The sequence below is a fragment of the Callospermophilus lateralis genome, chromosome 13 (genome assembly GCF_048772815.1).
Source record: "Callospermophilus lateralis isolate mCalLat2 chromosome 13, mCalLat2.hap1, whole genome shotgun sequence".
NCBI classification, from domain to species: domain Eukaryota; kingdom Metazoa; phylum Chordata; class Mammalia; order Rodentia; family Sciuridae; genus Callospermophilus; species Callospermophilus lateralis.
This window is the reverse complement of record NC_135317.1, coordinates 48178900-48196528: the sequence shown is the minus strand read 5'-3', so window position 1 is coordinate 48196528 and position 17629 is coordinate 48178900. Positions and strand designations below refer to the sequence as shown.

Here is a 17629-nt window from a genome sequence, read left to right as displayed (position 1 = left end):
GCCCCTATTGGAGCTAGGTAGACAGTGATGTGTTGTTTTTAAACTTGCTCTTCTGCTGCAGCACATACAGATACAATAGCAGGATTGGACCAACATATTCCTCCCATCTCTAGAAAAAAATAAATTCAATCCCTATATGATTGGCATGTGTCATGTGTGAATTGCTTAAACCAAGGGTGAAGAGAGTATCTTTATTTTTATTTATTTATTTTTTCAGTACTGGGAATTGAACCCAAGGGGTGCTCTACCACTGAGCTACATTTAAAGCCCTCTTTATTTTTTAATTGGAGTTGAGGTTGGCCTTGAACTTGAGATCCTTTTGCCTCAGCTTCTGGAGTAGCTGAAACTAGAGTCACCACCATGCCCAGCTCAAAGGAAGCATCATACAGAAGAAAAGGCATAAGAATTTTAAGAGAATTCTCATGAGAAATGATGAAAGTCAAAAGACAGTGATATCCTCAAAGTACTAGAAATAAAAGAAAAACAACAACAACAAAAAAAAAAAAAACTGTCAATCCTAAAGATTCTACTTTGAGTCAAAAAGATTTTTTTTTTGAAAAATGAAATCAAAATAAAGACTTTCACAGAAAAACAAAAACAGAAAATTCTGAAGACTTGTGCTACAAGTCTACACATTTCTTTGTAGAGATCCATGTTTTCATCAAACCAGACAGAAACAAAGAAATGAAAAGTTTCAGAAACAGTAAAAAGACATACAAAAGGCTTGTGTGTAATTTTTAATCATTACTAATTGACTATTAAAGTCAAAATAACAATGTTTTGAGAGGTTTACAGCAGATAAAAAAAAAAGTACAACAATAACATAGAGGATGGGGAGAAGCTTTCAAGGAACACTACTCTAAGTTTCTTAAACTATTTGAAATCATATAATATTACTTAAAAACAAACATGAAGGGGCTGAGGTTGTAGATCAGCGGAAGAGCACCCGCCTCCCACATGTGAGGCCCTGGGATCGATCCTCAGCACCACATAAAAATAAATAAACAAAATAAAGGTATTGTGTCCAACTAACAAAAAAATAAATACTTAAAAAAACAAACAAACGTGAAAATTAAAGATATACATTTTACAGACCCTAGGGCAGCTATTTAGAAACTTTCAAAAAGAAATATAACTGATAAGTGAATAGCATAAAGAAATGGAGTCATTTTCTGAAGCTAAACTAATTGAAAAGAGGCAGAAAAAAAAAAGGAAAAAGAACAAGAACAGATGGGACAAAGAAAACAATGAACAAAAAAGTAAATTTATATTCAACTGTGTCAGCAGTTATATCAATTTAATCTGATTTGAAAACCTCAATGAAAACAGAAATCATCCAATTGAACAAAAAAGAAAACTCAACTATTTGTGTTCTGAATGAACTATATATAAAGGTATAAAATCATTAAACAAAGGGCTAGTGAAAATAGTTCCTTCAAACAGTAATCAAAAGGCAGACAGGACAGACTGCTGGAGGAGGATGGCAGAAGTGAACCAGGCAGTGAGTGCCAATCTCTTCACATCACTGAGAGGAAGAAGCAAATAAAAGCAGAATTGGGAGGTGGGTAACTACATAAATGCTCTAAGACCTTCTACTACCTAGTCTGAGACCTGGAAAGACTGGAAGATGGATTACCAGGGTAGAAATCAAACTCAAGAGTACCTTAACCCAAACCTGTGGATTGGGGGCAGGGTATCAGAAAGAGAAAGCGAGAGGGGGTCATGGACATTCTCTTAAGCTTACCCACTTTAAAAAGACAAACTTTAAAGTGCAGACGTCTCCTAATAGTACAAACTACTTAAAACCAGATCTTGAAAACAAAGCTGAACGGGGCTCCTAACCATCTTGTGGAGTCCACAGCGGACCAGTCAGTCAGTCACCCTCTTAAATCAACATGGTGTCTCCCCACACCTAGACAGCCCAAATTAAACCAGAGGGGAGCCCCTGCAGTGGACTCTCAAAAGAATACGGCCAGAAAGAACTTCTAGAAGGCCCACTGCTAACATAAATCTCAGAAACTCTCCTTCTCCCTCCTCCTTCTCCACAAATAAGGAAAACAGAGTGGGCTGGAGGGGACCTGGGCCAAGGGAAGTGCAGGTCCAGCCCCATACAGACTCAATGACCCAGGCATGGGGCTTTGGAAACCTCTGCATAGGCTCCCTGCACTCATGCCACAATGAAGCAGCTCTGGCTGAACAAAGGCAAGTTGATTCACCAGGCACCACTAGCACTGGGGTGAGGCCCCATGGGAAGCCTAGGGACAGCCCCCAGGATCAAACCACCATACCAGAAGGAAGCTGTCTGAAAATCCAGGGACATACAGACCCAGCAGGAAATCGCCAGAGGCTCTGCAGCCGAAAGGGCTGGATACCAGCCTTAATGGGGGACAGGGCATCGTTTGGATACTTGCAGGACCTTGCACCAGACTAATAAAGCTGAGGGAACCAATGCAGTGGAAACTAGAGTCCAGATGAATTGCCAGAGACCCATTACTACACACCTCAGAGAGCAGAAGCAGCAGGGAAAATACTACTATACCATAGAACACCTGTGGAAAACCCTCAACCAGTGTGTCAGTTCACACAGACAGCTTCCAGGATCTTCAGTACCGAGAAAAGAATCCAGCAGAGGGGAACAGGTACACAAGTGACCCATACCAGTGGCCCACAGCAAACATAGGGACGCATCAGAGCTGGCATCCTGAGCTTCTGCAGCATTAGAATCAGGCAACTCACAACACTGCTCCCTCTGAGACTAAAAACAACTCTAATATCAATTTGATCATATAAATAATCCCTTGGCTTGAATGATAATTGTTAATTCAATAGCCAATATACCTCCAAACCATTTGGATATATTTCACCTAATTGTTTAAAGCATTAACTGGAATCAAGCTTCCTATCTTTGTTTTCCTAGCTCTAGTTTATACCTGTTTCTCATACCACCTACTAATCCTCTTGCACCATCCACTACCACCTCAAATAACACCATTTCATAAATTAAGCTTTTATAGCCTCTCTCCCTCTCACTCTCTCATTCACTCTATTTTTCTATTCTTCTTTATCCCTCCAACATTTGCACAAGTTTTCTTCCTCCTTTTAGCTTGCTTAAAGTTATAGTTAATTCATTAAATTAAACCTCTAATTTTTTGGCCTGTTCATAAAATTTATTATAGGTTTATATCTGAGTTTGAGGAACCACAGAGAACAATTACAATCAATTTTGTTTTTAAAAGTTTCAGAAGTATGAGACTTGACTCAGAAGTGATTATAGTAAATAGGGCTCAGTGGTATCTCTTAAAGTGGAGCTAATATTGGGATCAGCAGAGGTCACACATTAAATTAAAATATCATACTAGATATCCACCCAACTGAGGACCCTTAAGAGCGCATATTGTATTTCTTCACTTAAAAGAGGAAGTTACAATTATTACTGATAGACATACAAACAATATGAAAAAGTAAGGGAACCGTCCCAAACAACCCATAATACTTCAACAACAGACTTCACTGACATCACAGTAGAGGAAATCTCATAGATGGAATTTAGAAAATTCATAGTTAAACTACTGTATGAACTAAAAGACAATAGAAGGAGTGAATTCAGAGAGAAAATACAGAAAGTGAAAGAACACTTAAGAGATAGAGATTCTGAAAATAATCGAACAGAAATACTTGAAATGAAGGAATCAATAATTTAAAGTGAGAATTCAATGGAAAGCATCACCAATAGATTAAACTACTTTGAGAACAGATTTTCATGCTTTGAATACAAAGTATACAATGTTGACAATAAAGTCAACCATAGTGAGAAGATGTTAAGAGACAACAAACAGAATATTCAAGAAATTTGGGATAATATTAAAAAGTCAAATTTAAGATTCATTAGGATAGATGAAACACAAACTAAAGGAATGCACCATATTTTCAATGAAATAATATCAATATCCAAACCTTAAAAACAAAATAGAAATTCAAATACAGGTGGCATATAGGACTCCAAATATACAAAATGATAACAGATCCACCCAAGACACATTATTATAAAAATGCCAAACATACAGAATAAAGATAAATTTTATAATCTGCAAGAGAAAACAACGGGTCACATTTAGAAGTAAACCAATTCAGATTTCAGCTAATTTTTCAACCCAGACCCTAAAAGTGAGCAGGGCTTAAAATAATATATACCAAGCTCTGAAAGATAATGAATGCCTACCAAGAATACTATACACAGCAAAATCCAGCTTCTAAATTGAAAGTGAAATAAAAAGCTTTCCAGATAAACAAAAGCTAAAGGAATTCATAACTAGAAAGCCTTCACTACAACAAAACATACTCAATAAAATATTTCATGAAGAAGAAATGAAATGTAAAACTGAAAACTAGCACAGGGAAGATTACACTAGAAGAATAGTCAATCAGAGGAGAATCAAATCCAGTTTAAACACTGGAAATATATAAATCATAATTGGAGGAAATAAATTCATCTCTCAATAATAACATTGAATGTAAATGGTCTAAACTCTTCAATTAAAAGACATAGATCGCAGACTGGATTTAAAAAACAAGACCCAATTAGCTGTCTGAAAAGGACTCACCCCACAGGCAAAGAAAACCACACACTGAAGGTGAAAGGGATAGGAAAAAACATACCATCCACATGGACCTCATAAATAAGCAGGGGTTACCATTCTCTTATCAGATAGAGTAGATTTTAAGCTAAAATTAATCAGAAACTAAAAAAGCATTTCATACTGCTTAACAGAATCATACATCAACAAGATATGACAATCATAAATATCTATGCCCCTAACAATGGAGCATCTATGTACATCTATCTTCTCCAAACACTTTATAATCAGGTCCAGCTGCCAAGTGGTCCAACCCACAGACACAGGGCTTTTCTGTCTGGCTTTGGAGAAATTGAGAAATTCAGACCCTGTGAAAAATATCTGACATAACAGAGAAACAAAAACTAACAAAAAGAGACTTGAAAGAAAGTGAAACAATGCTGCAAACAATGTATAATTGTTAATTTTTGGTGTCAATGGTTAATTTAGGCATCAGTGGTCAATTTTAGGTGTCCACATGGCTAAGGTAATTGTTTTGGTAAAATATGTTTAAATGTTGCTATATAAGTCTTTTTCAGACATGGTAAGCATTTAAATCAGTAAACTTTGAATAAAATAGAGTACCTTCAATAATGTAAGTGGGTCTCATTTGATAAAGTAAAGACCTTTATAGGAAAGAGTGAAATTTTCTCCCCAAGACTACATAAAAACCCTGCCTGATTTCCAACCTGCTACCTTAAGGACTTATGACTCCAGACTCAAATGTCAACTATTACCGTAGTTTCTAGCCTGCTAGATTGCCTTACAAATTTCAGACTTACTGGCACCCATAACTGCATAAGCCAATATCTTTTTAAAATACCTCTCCCTTCCCCTCTCTGTCATTTTCTCTCTTTCCTTCCCTCCTCTCCTTCTCTCCCACACTTCTTCTCTATTGAATCTGTTTCTCTGTAGAACCATAACTAATACAAAAAACAAGCTTTAAAAAAAGCTGTCAGCAATATACTGGGAGAAGATAGAAAATTCATGAAACAAGTGCCAAATTCTATAAAAATTAAAATTAAAAAAAAACATTAAAAACAAGAGAGTTTAAAATCTGAAAACATGTACAATGTTTTGGAAAATCAAGTAAAAAAATGTTTTCAGAAAGTTAGGCTGAGGTAGGGTGGGATGAGAAAAAAGAAAATCAGAGGATCAGAAAAGTCACAGACCCAATATCCAACTAACAAGAGTTCTAAAAAGAGATTAGAGACAAAAAAATTAAAGATATAATGTGGAAAATACTTTTTTCAGTTCTATAAGACATTTATGAAAAAACAAAGAACTACCAAAAACTGTACTATGAAAGTTAGAGAATATCAGGGAAGATTTCAAGGCTTCTGAAGAGGAGAAAAGACAAAATAAGTAGATTGAATAGGGGAAAAGCCTTAAAATGCTTTTTTAAAAAAGATTTTCAACCATTATTCCAGAAACAAAAACTGAAAAAGAAGAAGAAGGATAGTTTCAAATGTGCTATCAATTTATTTTCATTTGTTTATGAGCTTCTTTCTCCCAGGAAGCTCACTAAATGTTGCAGTGCACCAAGAAAAGGAAAATTGAGCAGAAGACAAATTCCTCAGCAAGATGAAGGGCATGTATGAAAAACCCATAGCTAACATCCTACTCAATGGTGGAAACCTAAAAGCATTTCCCCTAAGAAGCACATTCTTGTGCACATGTGCTGAACACTCATTGGGAGTCCTTAATCCAAGTAGTCCTTAATAAGTCCTTAATCCAAGTAGATGTGATCAGGGGATGACCACAAAGGAAATATAGTCAGAGCTTCTAGGAGCCATCACCAGGGCTAAGTCTTTTGTTCTTAGTGTCATTAATTCAAAAGGAAAGAGGACAAAACCCTATTTAGAAAGCAATTTGTAATATTATGCTTATTGCCTAAAGAAAATCAGAAACACTTTTTTAAAAAAAACTTTTATTTATTTTTATGTGGTGCTGAGGATCAAACCCAGTGCCTTACATGTGCTAGGTGAGTGCACTACCACTGAGCCACAACCTCAGCCCCATCAGAAACACTTTTAAAGTATTCTTTTTATAAAAGTTATGTTATGAAAATACTCTAATGAAAAACAATGTCCAAAAATAGGCAATATTATTCTCCCAATTTTTTATACCATAGAAAGCTCTAGCAAAATAATATAAAGTTGTAAAAGTTCAAGAGACGATAAAACTTACCTGTTTTGACATATTTTCTGAAAATATTGCCGACTTTTCTTTTAAAAGTGTGACAAGGTCTTTATAAATTTCACTTTTTCTTTCATAATCAATGTCCCCCTCATCATCTGTTTTGCCCTTTGAGAGAAAAAATTTGGTGCAGTGATTAAGGTAATAGGAATAAAGACCCTGATCAGACAACACAACTGAGCCTAGAGACAGATTTGTTCTTTCCCGCCCCCTCCCTTCTGTCTGCCTCTCTCTATCTCTGTCTCTCATCCATTCATCCATGTGGGAGTTCTATTTTTTTTTTTTAAGATAGAATTTCACTGTGTTCCTCAGGCTGGTCTTGAGCTCTTGAGCTCAAGTGATCCTCCTGCTTCAGCCTTCCAAGTAACTGAGAGGACAGGTGTGCACTGCCACGCCTAGTCATGTGGACATGAAATGTCACTGTGCATGAAACGTACAGACTAAACCCTTCTCCCTGAACATAATATGATCCTTTCATCCATTCACTATCCATTCAGCATCTACTCAGTACCTTCCAAATGCAGGTAGAGAACTCTGCTACTCAGCAGAGAAGAACTCTATTCCTTATAATTCTCTACTGTGAAGAATGCACTGTGACATCAAAAACCTTAGCTGATGAAGTCATAAAAAGCCTCAAAGGTAGAATGTCACTACAGAAAAGGCTGTGTTTCTATTTTTCATATTCTATTCTTGCTCTTCATGTAACAGGGCTCCATGGATTCATTTTCCAGGGTTAATCTCTGTGGAACCATCTGTCTGTCCATTCTTCTGCTGCTGTTCCTCTTCCTTCTTATCTCTTTTTTTTTTCCTCATTTACTTTTTCTTTCCTATTATTCTGCCATAACAGATTATGTACATATATACTCGAAACTGCTGTCTGTTTTTAATCTTTTTAACTATTGAATATTCTCATCATCCTTTTCAATTTTTAAACCTGAGAGGAATACTTAGATTTTTCCATATCAAATAAAATTGTATGTACGTAGATCAACAGCCTTTGATGGAAACAAAAATGCCATGATTCCCCTCTAGGTCAAAGAAAATCATTCTTTTGCCTGTTATTTTCTAATTAGAGATTTTTTTTCCTAACTATCAAACCAAAAAAGCAAAATTGGGGTCTGCCTTCTCTGTGCAGAAATACATGAAGTGTATGCTAAAAAGAAAAGCACCTAATAATAAAGGTGCACCTGAAGAGAGAGATACCTGCAATAACCATGGAAGCAGCCCCAGCATTTTGGTATGAACCCAAGCCAAGACGTAACAGCTCTCCAAGCTGTCCCCGGTAAAAGCTGGTCCTCATTGAGGATCTGGGTCCTCCTTGTGGAATTTTGCTTGTAAGTCCAAAATTTGCATTGATGATATTGAGGATGGCATGTTGCAGAGAAGAAAGCTAAGCTCCTTCTGGGGCAGAATTTAAAAAATCTGATTTCCTCAACATGTTCTCCATCTTTAATATAAAGCTGATTTTTACACAATGTTTCCCAAGACAGCCTTATCTAAGCCACCAGCTTCCTTCAAAGCTTGAAAAGCATCTTTCCCGCAGCCTTCACTGGCTCAGGAGACCGGGGCTTGATCAGTATATGATCTTCCTGGAGGGCAACAAGGAGCCCTCGGCCATCTTTCTGCCAGGGGAGCACAGAGGGACCCAGTGCACCTAACCACATTACCATGCAGAGTGCAGATCTCTATGCTGAGCACAGAGCATGTGAGACATGTAAAGAAATCCTGGACCTGGTGCGACAACCACTGTTGCACCTGCACAGTCAGCAGTCACACTGTAAGAATTTTATCTGCCATCTCTTCAGAAAGTCAGTGCTGGAACCCCATCTCCTGTGTTGTCTCCCTTGGGCTTGAGCATAAGCCCCAATACCATCTCCTTTACTTGGTGAGGATTTCTATCTCAAATTGAGCAAAAGAACCCTGGATTGATTGACAACACTTATAGTTATTTCTGTGAATTGGGATGAGACCCAAAATAAAGGGTTCTAATACCGAAGATTCAAAAAGCTATGTGCTGCTTAGCTCAGAGGCCACCCACCCAGACTCTGCTTTGTGATACTTGGACTGGGACTTTGCAAAGCTATACTTCTTCTTTGCCAGGTTAGGTTAGAGTCAGGAGACAGGAAACTCAAGACTGAAAGCTGCAAGAAGAAGGAGGAAGATGCAACTTCCTGTTTGGGGCCACTGTCCCTGATGGAGTCATTCCGGGAATGGCTCTTTACTCTTGGCATTGGCGATTGCTTTTAGAAGCAACTGTTAGTACCAATTTCCAGTTGTTGTTCCCACAGTCCCACAACCAGACTCTTCACACCCCCTCAGAAATATCACCATCAGCTGACCACGACTTCATCTTCAATGGTCCTGTTCCACCTCCAGATTCTCCTCAGAGCTCATCAGGTACCAGCACTAACTGAGTAGCACCAAATCCCCAAAGGTCTGTTTTCCGGTTTCATGGAGACTGTCTGGGCTCAGAAAGAATGAGCACAGCCTAGAAGTGGCCCTCTCTCCAGAGGTCCAGGTTCCCAGTGTTACGGGACACTTCCTCTAAGCTTTTACATTTGGATAATGCTCTCTGCTTCTCTTTGTCCCTTCAGCTCTTAGGATGGAAGCGGAAGTTATTACTTATATATTATCTCAGTGTCCTCATTTTCCCTTTCTTACCTTCAGTGACCATGTAACTAATCCATGTACATATTATGTTAAGGACATTTTAGTTTTATGAAGTGAAATGGGTCACTTCGAAGTCTGTTTCTTAGAAGGTTGACTTATATGACCTGAAATGATGAACAATGAAGCTGATTCTGGGACTATTCTGAATTTGCCCAGCAGAAGAAGAGCAAAGGAATTTGCTTCATTTCCATGGAACAGACTTCTATTCTCTGTGGTCATCAGAACTGAACGCAAGACATAAACCGCATTTATGAAGACTTGTGAAGAACTTAAGTCAACTGGCTTTAATTAAGTTTTTAAGAAATTACTTACACCATTTAAAAACACTCCTTCTGTGCTGCAAGTAATGCACAAAGCTTCGACATCGTGGGGTTTTACCAGCACATAACACATCTCCCCATGAATCTGTCGCCAAGGGGGGGCTCGACATCCATTTGAAAATTCATAATCTGAAAACAATCATCAAGTCACTAATAGAAGCTCCACTTCAAGTTTTATAAAATGTATTGGCATCAACAAGATACTGTAAAAGTTTTAAGTTTTCATTTTCTTAAATACATGATTTTGATGTAGCCAAGGAAAGCATTTTGGCAATGTAACTATGAAAGAGTAAATAAGTAAAATGCATCTGATACAAAACCTGAGGTATATTTAATAAATTCCAAGACTGTTTTTTCTCCTTTTCCTGAGAAACGTTGGAGCAGCTCTATATCTTTCTTAACAGTCACTGGATTTAGACTTATTTGCCTGCAATAAATGTTTAAAAAATTAGCTTAAGCACTTTAAAACAGACTCTACAGGAAATACATGAACACATTCCATTATATAAAAAGGAATCTCTCTTTTTTTGTAATTAAAATTTTAGTTAAACTTAGTCACATTTTAATCTTGTAACAACATTATCAAAACATCAATGAATTAGTGATTCCTGTTGGATGTAACACTAATTATATGCAAATATTCAAATATTCATTTCATTTTTAATAATGCCATACAACTAGAAAATACTATAAATATGAATACATTTGGAACTATACAAACTCTGTATGGTATTTGTGCTATAATCTAAGACTTTGTCACTGTCTTAAGAGTCTTTGAAAATAAATAATTTCCATTCTTTTTTTTGGCATTTTTCCTTTAAAACTTTGAAAGCAACTTTTGCAACTAAGTTTTAGAAATTTCTCTGATAAAAGACTCACAGTGAAATATATTTTAGGGTATGATTGAGAAGGTGCAGATCTAGTTCCTTAAGCAATATGGCAAGCTTCATCTTAATCTCATTTTCATAATCATCTTCTGCTTTAATTTTATTAAGGATATTTAAGGCAATGGAGTCTTCTTTCATTTCCCCAAATTCGGAGCCCAAGATTTTTACTACTGGGTCTCTGTTACCTGACAAAAAAGAAAGGTAAATAAAAATAATCCTCTTGTCTTCCAGTACAAATACACAAAGACTAACAAATCCATCAAACCCCTCTGAAATGTCTTTCATTAAGCTTCCTCTGATTGACCCAACTAGAATTCATCTCTATTATACTTAGGAACTTAGACCTCTTGATGTTTTGCTTGTTTTATAGTATCATTTATGTACATTATTTTTCTAACAGAACAAAGACCAAGACGAACTGGCTTCCTCCCCTGCCTCTGATCCCCTCCTTACTGAAGATGAAGCATTGTTCAGAATAGGCATTCGATTCATTTATTCAGAATACAAATATTAATCCCTTTAAAAGAATCACTTATAGAGCTGTGTCTGTGTGTCGGTGCTCAAGGTTCATAAATGTTTTTTTTTATAAACAGCATGATCCCTTCAGTCTACAGATCCACTGTCATTCTTTTCCACTTGTTCTAAATGTTTGTATTCTCAATGTCCTTTGATGTTAGAGTTAGAAAAATAAATATAGCCATTTACATTTGTACCAATATTATGTACAAAAATTTAAATACAAACTCATGAACAGGGCTGACATAGATGTGCAATTTGAACCTAGAGATGCTGAAAACAGAATTTGGTAAATATCAAAAACAATGTGGTGTGGCTGGCATTATGGCTCAGTGGTAGAGCACTTGCCTAGTGCGTGCGAGGCACTGAATTCATTACTCAGCACCACATAAAAATAAATAAAATAAAGCTATTGTGTACAACTACACCTAAAAAAAATTAAAAATCCAATGTGGTTGAAATGAGGGAGAAAGGGTGAAAAACTTGTTTGGAATGAAGCACTTCAAAAAAGATGAAAATTCATATTTATTGGGACAAGTTAGAGGGTGGTGCCAATTGGACTAGTTAAGGAAGTTTGACTTGATTGAAATGATGGTCTTAACCTTCTAACAGGAAATGGCTATGCCACCAAGAAATTGTATTGAAGGTGTAAGGCTGAGGAAAGGACTGCAGGGGTGGGGAGAAGAGAAGCCTTGAGAAGGAGACCAAGGAATCAGCCATTGCCCAGCAGTCTGACTCATCAACCTGTTATGTCATAAAGATTTGTGAAACCATCCCATTCACAATAGCCTCAAAAAAAAAAAAACATGGGAATCAATCTAAAAAATGATGTGGAGGATCTCTATAATGAAAACTATAGAACACTAAATAAAGAAATTCAAGAAGACCTTAGAAGATGGAAGGACCTCCTATGTTCTTAAATAGGCAGAATTCACATTGTTAAAATGGCCATACTAAAAAAAAGTACTACAGAGATTCAATGCAATTGCCATCAAAATTCAATGACATTCTTCATAGAACTAGAAAAAGAAGTCACAAAATTCATTTGGAAAAATAAGAAACACAGAATAGCCAAAGCAATCCTCGGTGAGAAAAGTGAAGAGGAAGCATCACAATACCAGACCTTAAATTATACTTTAGAGCTATAATAACAAAAATAACATGATATTGGCACAAAAAAAAAACACAGGCCTAAAGACCAATGGTACAGAATAGAAGACACAAACTCACATAAATATGGTTCCCCATACTAGGCAAAGGCACTAAAAACACATATTGGGGAAAAGACAGCCTCTTCAACAAATGGTGCTGGGAAAATTGGAAATCCATATGTAATAGAATGAAATTCTTCCCATCTCTCACTCTACACACAACTCAGCTCAAAATGGATCAAAGACCTAAGAATTAGACCAGAAACCCTGCACCTGCTAGAAGAAAATGTAGGCCCAACACTCCCACATATCAGGTCAGGAACTCACTTCCTTAATAAGACTTTTAAAACACAAGAAGTAAAATTAAAAATCTCTAAATTGGATGACATTGTTTTTAAAAAGCTTCTTTATAGCAAAGAAAATAAGAGCATGAAGAATGGGAGAGCCTACCAAATGGGAGGAAATTTTTGCCCCCTGCCCCTCAAACAGAGCATTAATCTCCAGGATATATAAAGAACTCAAAACACTTAACACCAAAAAAGGCAAATAACCCAATCAATAAATGGGCAAAGGAACTGAACACACGATTTACAGAAGAAGAAATATGATCATCGAGAAAATATATGAAAAAGTGTTCAACATCTCTAGCAATTAGAGGAACACAAATTAAAACTACACTGAGGTTTCATCCTACTCTTGTCACAATGGCGATTATCAAGAATACAAGTAACAATAAATATTGGCAAAGATGGGGAAAAACGTACATTGCTGGTGTGGCTGAAAATTGGTACAATAACTCTGGAAAGCAGTATGGAGATTCCTCAGAAAACTTGGAATGGAACCACAATTTGACCCAATTATCCCACTCCTCAGGATATACCCAAAGGACATAAAATCAGCACACTATAGTGACTCGGACACATCAATGTTTACAGCAGCTAAATTCACAATAGCTAAGCTATGGAGTCAGTCTAGGTGCCCTTCAACAGATGAATGGATGAAAAAATAATGTATATATACAATAAAATATTACTCAGCTCTAAGGAATGAAATTATGGCATTTTCTGGTAAATGAATGGAACTGGAGACTATCATGCCAAGTGAAATAAACCAATCCCCAAAAAAGTCAAAAGCCAAATGTTCTAATATGTGGATGCTAACACAATAAGGGTGGGGGAGGGAAGAATAGAAGTACTTTGGATTAGATAAAGGGGAATGATGGGAATGGAGGGGAATATGAATATGAAAGACAGTAGAATAAATTGGACATTACTTTCCTATGTTCATATATGAACACACTGTCAGTGTAACTCCACATCATTTACAACTGTAAGAATAGGAAGTTATACTCCATGTATGTACAATATGTCAAAATATAACTAACTCTCATATATAACTAAAAAGAACAAATAAAAAAATTTTAAAAGAATGACTTTATAATTTGCCAGTAAATGGATGGATATGGAAACTATCATATTAAGTTAAATAAGCCAATCCCCAAAAGCCAAGGTTGAATGTCTTCTCTAATATGTGGAAACTAATCTACAGTAAGGGGAAGAGTGAAGAAGAATAGAAGTTCAGTAGATTATACAAAGGGGAAGGAGAGAAAAAAAGGGGGGATAGGAAAGGGAAAGACAGCGGAATGAATCTGACCTAGTTTTTCCTATGTACATACATGAATACACCACAGTAAGTCTTACCCTCGTGTACATCCATAAGACTGGGGTCCTAATTAAGATATATTCCCTGCTTGTATAATTATGTTGAACTAGATTGTACTGTTATGTGTAACTAAAAAGAACCAATAAATTGTTTTTAAAAAACATTAAAAATTCATACTAGGTGAATTCTAAGGAAAGACATAAACCTGACTACCAAATTGCCATGCACTATGCAATTGAGACCTGAAATTAAGGGTTTCACCTAAACTGAAATGGACAAAATGTAGGAAAGAATATTTGGCCAAACCAGATATATATAGCATTCCATGTATTTTGTCTCACCTGTCAACTAACATTGAAATTCAGCTTTACATTCAAGATTTCATCCCTGTTAGGAAAGCAGCTTCAATGTGCACAGAGCCCCCGAATGAAGAGTAGGCGTGAGATAAAAGATGCTGCTATCGTGAGACTGACACCTTTTTTGTTTGTCTGTCTCTTTGTTTAAGGACTTTCTGCCCACCTCCCACAGAAATGGGCAGAACTCAAGGACCTTGTGTTGGGATCCACTGGTCACATAATTCCCCAAAAGCATAACACAGACAACACATCATCACCTATGATTAGGCATTTCCACTGAAAAGAAACATTTATAACACAATTATAGCAGGAAACCAATCACATTTTTTTTGCATGTTAGATGGTTAGATGATAATGAACTCATTGTATATCTTTAATGAAGAAGAAAATATTTCCTGTCGAGGTGAATGAATAGAACTACTCACAGAAGGCTGTGAGGTACAGCATGGAATGAGACTCAGAAAAGGAAATGCGATGTATTAAGGGCCATCTCTGCCAAAGGAAGAGCCCACATTCATTTAAAGGGAACAAGTGAGCATCCATCATAGCAGCATGTCAAGGGAGAGAGTGGATTCAGAAGTTGGTACTGGAAGTCTGTCTTCTCTTCCAGTGTGACTCATAGGCTACAGACCACTTGTCTTTCCAGTTTAAATCACATGGAAAAATGAGAGACCTACAAGCCTACTAATGGTAGAGGATCAGGCCTTTTATTTTAAAGCCAAAATTTGATATGAGTATAGCAGTTTAGCTAAGGAAAAATTAATGGCATTCTCATGAAGGGGTACACATAACTTTTCACCTTTAAAAAAAATTTTTTTTAGTTGTAGATGGACACAATATATTTATTTTATTTATTTATTTTTATGTGGTGCTGAGGATTGAATTCAGTACCTCACACACGCTAAGCAAGTGCTCTGCCACTGAGCTACAACCCCAGCTTGACTTTTCACCTTTTAAATGGTAGATCTTTTTAAAGAGACCTTAGTAAATGACACCCCTCAACACACACACACACACACACACACACACACACACACACAAGTTTATGCTTCTAAAAGTTCAAATCCAAGACGGGGGCATAAATATCACCTTCAATACACGCTTGTGCCTCCTTCAGCTTTGTGTCTTTGGCAATGAATAACAAGTATGTTAGTTGCCCGAAGCTCCTGACTTTAATTTTTGGTACAGAGAGAAACAGCAAAGGCTGTCCATTCTTATCCACTTCTTCTGACTCAACTTTTGTATCACTAAAGATGGAAAGGAAAAATAAATGAAAGCTTCATGTTACCTGGATGTCAGTAGAAGTTAAATTTAAGACATTTAGACAGATTATTATTATGTCTCATTATAATACACATGAAATATAAGTACCTCTGTTTGGAAACAAATCTATTTTCCTTCTTTGCACACCCACTCAGACACTTAAATCCCCAAACTTACCAGCAATCATAGTGAGCAACAGGACACATCCAGAAAACTAAACATAAGACAATTTCCAGAATTCACAACTGAACTAAACTAATCACAGTTTCATTTTTGTTTCTCTGACAGTATGCTGGTTTCTGACATCTTTTTTAAAAAGCACTGGTTCTACTGAACCATTTATGCTTGAGGATTTCTAATGTTATCTTATTTATAAATTGTTTACACCACAGTGATTAGTGGTTAGGAATTTTCTTCTCTACACTGTATTTATGAAGAAAAAAAGCTATGACAAAAAGGTAAATTATATCCTCTTTGTGGATTCTTTCCATGCTAAACTCACTCATTTGGTTCACCTGAGGATAATGGGCTAAATGGGCTTTTCCTGATCATACATTATTGGGTCTCCTGGATTTCTTTCTGTCAATATTAATTTTCTTTTCATTTTAAACTTTTAGGTTGGCATTTAAAAATTATTAAGGCATTTTTTTGGAAATAAAATTTCTACAGATTTCTACCACTTATAACATTGATCAAATCGTCTAGCTTTTTTAAATTATACATTGATATCCGTGATTAAACTGCCCACATGTTAAGACTTGATCTAACATAATCAAGTTGCAGATAAGTAGATGTGAAATGTGCCTAGTTCACCAGGAAGAATGAATCTGACAGACCCATGTTACCTGCCACTGACACTGTTAGTTTTTTTGTTACTGGAAAATACTGCAGATACTAAACTTAAAAAGAAGAAAGGCTCATTTTGCCTTAGAGTTTCAGAGGTTCCAGTTTGTGACCATTTGGCCATGTTGCTTTGGGCCAGTGACAAGCCAACATACCTGGCAGGGACAGAATGGTGCTGCATCTGCTCATCTTACGGAGACTAGAAGCAGAGAGAAAGCAGGAAGAGGGACAAGAGAAACATATCCCCTTCCAGGACATGCCCCTAACCACCTAGCTTCCTTCCACCAGGCTCCATCTCTTAAAAGTTCTACGACGCATTAAATAAATACATAGATAAATAAATGAATGGTATTACAAATGTATTTTTTTTAAAAAAAGTTCTACCACTTCTTACAGGTTCCTAAAACACCAAGCTGAGGACTAAGACACATGGCCCTTTGGGAGACACTTATCCAGACCATCTCACTATCTCACTAGGATAGAAACAAGCACTTAGGGACTGTGGGAGGCAGAATGATACCCCCTCAAAATGCCCACATCCTAATTCCCCAAACCTGTGGATTCGTTCCCTTACATAGAAAAAGGGACTTTGCAGATGGATCAAGTTAAGGTTCTTGAGATGAGAAGACAATTCTGGATGATCTGAGATAGATGTAATCCCAAGTGTCCTTATAAAAGGAGAACAGGAGGGTCAGAGTCAGAAGTGAAATGACAATGGAAACAGAGGTCAGAGTGATGCAGAACCAAGGAATGCAGGGGCCTTCCAGAAACTGGGGAAGGAAGGGACAAATTCTCCTTGATCTTCTGGAAGGAACACAGCTCTGCCAACACATTGATTTTAGCTCTGCGAATTCATTTTAGTCTTCTGACCTGAAGAACGATAAGATAGTAAGCTATTAAATGTGTGGTAATTTGTTACGTCAGCAATAGGAAGCTAACACAGAGACTGTCAGTCTGGCACTATCTGTGACAGATAAGATACTGCTCTATCCCCAGTACCTCAAATAATAACCTCACACAGAGATGCTCAATTACTATCTATGGAATAAATGAAATGCTTCTTGAGTTACTAATGATAGGTTGTATGTATATTTTCAACAAAATTCAGCTTCTGGAATAAAGGCTTTAGGATTGAGATTTCTTGGAGCC

The 17629-nt window shown here is 36.7% G+C and overlaps 1 protein-coding gene across 1 annotated transcript in view; it reads right to left on the bottom strand.

Annotated features, from left to right (window-relative positions):
- Positions 1–17629, bottom strand: part of Odad2 (outer dynein arm docking complex subunit 2) — a 155791-nt gene that overhangs the window by 133866 nt on the left and 4296 nt on the right. Inside the window, exons 2-6 of the mRNA XM_076831974.1 lie at positions 15464–15621; positions 10682–10874; positions 10123–10229; positions 9795–9931; positions 6804–6920 (exon numbers count right to left, since the gene is read on the bottom strand). Of these exons, the coding sequence (XP_076688089.1) occupies positions 6804–6920; positions 9795–9931; positions 10123–10229; positions 10682–10874; positions 15464–15621 (712 nt within the window). The remainder of the gene's footprint in view (positions 1–6803; positions 6921–9794; positions 9932–10122; positions 10230–10681; positions 10875–15463; positions 15622–17629) is intronic.